Source organism: Corvus brachyrhynchos, unplaced genomic scaffold (genome assembly GCF_000691975.1).
Source record: "Corvus brachyrhynchos isolate BGI_N302 unplaced genomic scaffold, ASM69197v1 C11759461, whole genome shotgun sequence".
NCBI classification, from domain to species: Eukaryota; Metazoa; Chordata; class Aves; order Passeriformes; family Corvidae; genus Corvus; species Corvus brachyrhynchos.
Window position 1 is genome coordinate 1 of NW_008245486.1, and position 951 is coordinate 951.

At 40.8% G+C, this 951-nt stretch overlaps 1 protein-coding gene across 1 annotated transcript; it reads right to left on the reverse strand.

Annotated features, from left to right (window-relative positions):
* Window positions 1–55: 55 nt before the first annotated feature.
* LOC108449426 (centromere-associated protein E-like) lies at window positions 56–904 on the reverse strand. The gene is made up of 2 exons (XM_017745372.1): window positions 574–904; window positions 56–467 (listed from the first exon to the last, which is right to left on the reverse strand). The coding sequence occupies exons 1-2, from the start codon at window positions 853–855 to the stop codon at window positions 186–188; spliced, it is 564 nt and encodes a 187-aa protein (XP_017600861.1). The 5' UTR covers window positions 856–904; the 3' UTR covers window positions 56–185.
* Window positions 905–951: the final 47 nt, after the last annotated feature.

Genomic DNA, 951 nt, shown 5'->3' on the forward strand with positions numbered 1-951 from the left:
CAACAAATTAAAAAATGAGCTAAGCTGTCTTAAAGTTGCTCAAGGATCTTTAGAATGGCACAGCTACATTATTACATTACAGTTACATTATTAGAAGGAAAAAAGTTCAAGACTGGAAAACGCACAGAGGTCAAAGTGCATTGTTGATTCCAAACAACATTCAGTCGTTCAGCAGCAAGACACACTTAGTTATAAAGCATAGGTTTCTTTATCACATTTACTGGAGCCCTACAAACTGAAGTTTGCAGAAGACATGGGCTGCCAAACCCGACTGAACTCCTGCTTTCCTTGACAAAACTGCTTCTGACCTTCTGCTGCAGTTCATCAGTTTTTTCCTTCAATGCCTCTTGTGCCTTCGAGAGCTGATTTTCTCTCTCTGAAATGCTTCCTTTCAGCTCCACAATAGTCTCCTGGTGTTGTCCAAGAGATTCACGAGTACATCTCAACTCCTCCTGCATCTGTGAGTTCTTTGGACACAATTAAAGTACATTAACACCTGAGCAACACTTCCAAAATCTAAGGGAGAAATCCACTAAAGCTGTCCTCCTCCAGGAAGAGGACTGCTTTTATTACCTTGCTAATTGTCTCCTGTATAGTTTCTCTTAGCTGGTCTCTCTCATTCTGGAGATTCTCCAGTTGCTTTTTAAAACCATCATCAACATCATCTCTCTCTGTCTGGGTGCTCACTTCCTCATAGTCATGTGGTTTTGGAATAACATCTGTTCTCTCCATTTTTTCAGATTCTCCTTGATATTCATTGGCCTTTGCTTCCTCCATTTCATGCAATTTCCTTTGTGCCTGGCTCAGCTCTTCTCTCAGAAGAAACAACTCTTGCTCCATGGATTGTCCTTGCATCTGTGGTATCTATTTTGTAAGAGATGCAAGTCAACACATTCAGGAAGTAGCTTTAGGAGAAGCTTATCTGACACCTTTGACAGGTTGATTATGTAC

Bases quoted from the DNA above. Each gene is read 5' to 3' on its own strand.
- LOC108449426 (XM_017745372.1), bottom strand. From the start codon at position 855: ATGCAAGGACAATCCATGGAGCAAGAGTTGTTTCTTCTGAGAGAAGAG. The intron at 468-573 runs GTAATAAAAGCA...TTGTGTCCAAAG, and splicing joins TACAGGAGACAATTAGCAAG to AACTCACAGATGCAGGAGGA.